Genomic DNA, 2,663 nt, shown 5'->3' with positions numbered 1-2,663 from the left:
TTCAAATGTCTACTGTGAAAGATATCATAAAGCCTTAATGCAATTGGATGTAGAACAAAAAAGTGATGATGAAAGAAGTCAATCGGTCAGATTTGACCCGAAGGTTAAAACCTTCTACATCAAATCTTCCTTATTTTTTGGATCATATTTAAGACTTTTTTAAGAGCCTGCGGGAACCCTGTCATCCTCACCGTCTTCTTCCTCCTCTTCTTCTTCCTCCTCCTCCTCCTCGTCCTCCTCCCCTGGGCTGAAGCTGTAAGCCTCGCTGTGGTCGTGTTCTTCCTCTTCCTCATCCTCCTCGTCTTCCTCCTCCTCCTCCTCGTCTTCCTCCTCCCCCTCGCTCCTCATCTCCTCCACGCTGCTGTCATCGTCGTCGTCGTCGTCGTCATCATCATCATCAACGGCCTCTTCCTCGTTCTCGTCCAGCTGCTCCTCCTCCTCCAGGTCTGAGAGATGACCTGATGAGTGGACGGACATTAACCAACGTATGCATTTGTTCCCCAACTCAATGACACCAACACCTCTCCGTATAATGCTAAATGATGTTATAGCACCACAACTGGCAGCCTGGGGCATTTACCGTTAAGTGAAATGAACATCTCTGAAACAATGCAAACAAAAACATTGAACATTTTAACTTGCAGTAAGGTGGCATTTCTTAAACAAGTGGAGAAGATGTGTTATTAAATACATATATAAAGAGGTTAGAAAAGTGTCAAAATAACTTTAATTTCACAGGAAGACTAGGGGTTGAGGAATGTGAGCATTTGGTTTAGGGTGTTGTCAAATATTTTTTTTTATTTTTTTATTTTGATATACTTTATTAATCCCTGTGGGGAAATTGTTTCTCTGCATTTGACCCATCCTAGTGTTAGGAGCAGTGGGCTGCCATTATGTACGGCGCCCGGGGAGCAGTGTAGGGAACGGTGCCTTGCTCAGGGACACCTCGGTAGCACTTGGTCTTGCTGGGACTTGAACTGTTGACCTTCCAGTTGCCAAGCCAAGTCCCTATCGACTTCGCCACCACCGCCCTACAAATATAAAATAAATAAATATCTGGAACAAAGTACCAGAACTCTGACTACTTTGCAATCCAGGCTGAAGACTTTTCTTGTTGCCGCTACTTTTAAATTGAACTATTCACATCTCACAATTATCATTGCTTTTTTAATGTTTCTAATGTGATTTATGCTCTTAATGTCTTTCATTGTTGTGAAGCCCTTTGAATTGCCTTGTGTTGAAAGGTGCTGTATAAATAACCTTGTCTGTAACAAATGAAAACTGCCCGTCTGACAGCGTTTAGCATGATGTGACGTAAGGAGACGTTCTTACACAGGGAGTTAATGGTGGCGATAATGTGACACGGTAGTTCCTCATCAAGGAATTTCCTCATCTCTTCCTCCATCATCACTCCGAGGACCTCCGTCTCCATGTCCACGTACTCTGGGTAGAACATGTTCTTTCTCAGCTGCTTACGACACCTAGAACACAAACACCATGGATCAGGGCTTCCGTTTGCATTCAATCAAATATTAAAAATAAAGATTTGTTGATTTGTCAATTGAAAAATCTGATTTTTTTAATATTTATTTTAAAACAAAAATGCAAAACATGCTGGTTGTAGCTTCTCAAATGTCACCAGTCTATTCAAATCAAACTGTGATGTTTGACAGTAAACTGAATATCTATGCATTTCGGACGTTGTTAATAAACACATATGAATGAATCAATCTAGAAAATATGCAGCTAATGATCATTAATGAACATGGGAAACATTGAAGCAGCACTTACTGCTTTCCTGTTGTCTTGTAAGCCTAAAGAAGAGATGAAAACAACACATGCTTGAAAACTGAATTACACCAAAAGTACTTTTCATTCAAATGACCTCGTTTTAGTAACGCAGCACCAAACACATCGATTGGGAATCTTTAGGAAATGAACCTAAACCTAAAATGATATCTTTGTAATTCACACATTCATTTTAAAAGCTACGGTCTTTTGATACACTTTGGGGAAAGGTTGGCAGTTCTACATCAACATGTGTCCCCTCTTCTTCATGTCTCTTCTACATCACCATGTGTCCCCTCTCCTTCATGTCTCTTCTACATCAACATGTGTCCCCTCTTCTTCATCAACATGTGTCCCCTCTTCTTCATGTCTTTTCTACATCAATATGTGTCCCTCTTCTTCATCAACATGTGTCCCCTCTTCTTCATGTCTCTTCTACATCAACATGTGTCCCCTCTCCTTCATGTCTCTTCTACATCAACATGTGTCCCCTCTTCTTCATGTCTCTTCTACATCAACATGTGTCCCCTCTTCTTCATGTCTCTTCTACATCAACATGTGTCCCCTCTTCTTCATCAACATGTGTCCCCTCTTCTTCATGTCTTTTCTACATCAATATGTGTCCCCTCTTCTTCATGTCTCTTCTACATCACCATGTGTCCCCTCTTCTTCATGTCTCTTCTACATCAACATGTGTCCCCTCTTCTTCATGTCTCTTCTACATCAACATGTGTCCCCTCTTCTTCATGTCTCTTCTACATCAACATGTGTCCCCTCTTCTTCATCAACATGTGTCCCCTCTTCTTCATGTCTTTTCTACATCAACATGTGTCCCCTCTTCTTCATGTCTCTTCTACATCAACATGTGTCCCCTC

The 2,663-nt window shown here is 41.3% G+C and overlaps 1 protein-coding gene across 1 annotated transcript; it reads right to left on the bottom strand.

Moving 5' to 3' along the window:
* Positions 1 to 7: 7 nt before the first annotated feature.
* Positions 8 to 2,042, bottom strand: LOC104944373 (histone H3.v1-like). The gene is made up of 3 exons (XM_010769898.1): positions 1,792 to 2,042; positions 1,333 to 1,481; positions 8 to 458 (listed from the first exon to the last, which is right to left on the bottom strand). The coding sequence occupies exons 2-3, from the start codon at positions 1,454 to 1,456 to the stop codon at positions 160 to 162; spliced, it is 423 nt and encodes a 140-aa protein (XP_010768200.1). The 5' UTR covers positions 1,457 to 1,481; positions 1,792 to 2,042; the 3' UTR covers positions 8 to 159.
* Between the last annotated feature and the right edge of the window lie 621 nt (positions 2,043 to 2,663).

The sequence above is a fragment of the Notothenia coriiceps genome, unplaced genomic scaffold, assembly GCF_000735185.1.
Source record: "Notothenia coriiceps isolate Sejong01 unplaced genomic scaffold, NC01 NC01_scaffold00008018, whole genome shotgun sequence".
NCBI classification, from domain to species: Eukaryota; Metazoa; Chordata; class Actinopteri; order Perciformes; family Nototheniidae; genus Notothenia; species Notothenia coriiceps.
This window is presented reverse-complemented; position numbering and strand designations above follow the sequence as displayed.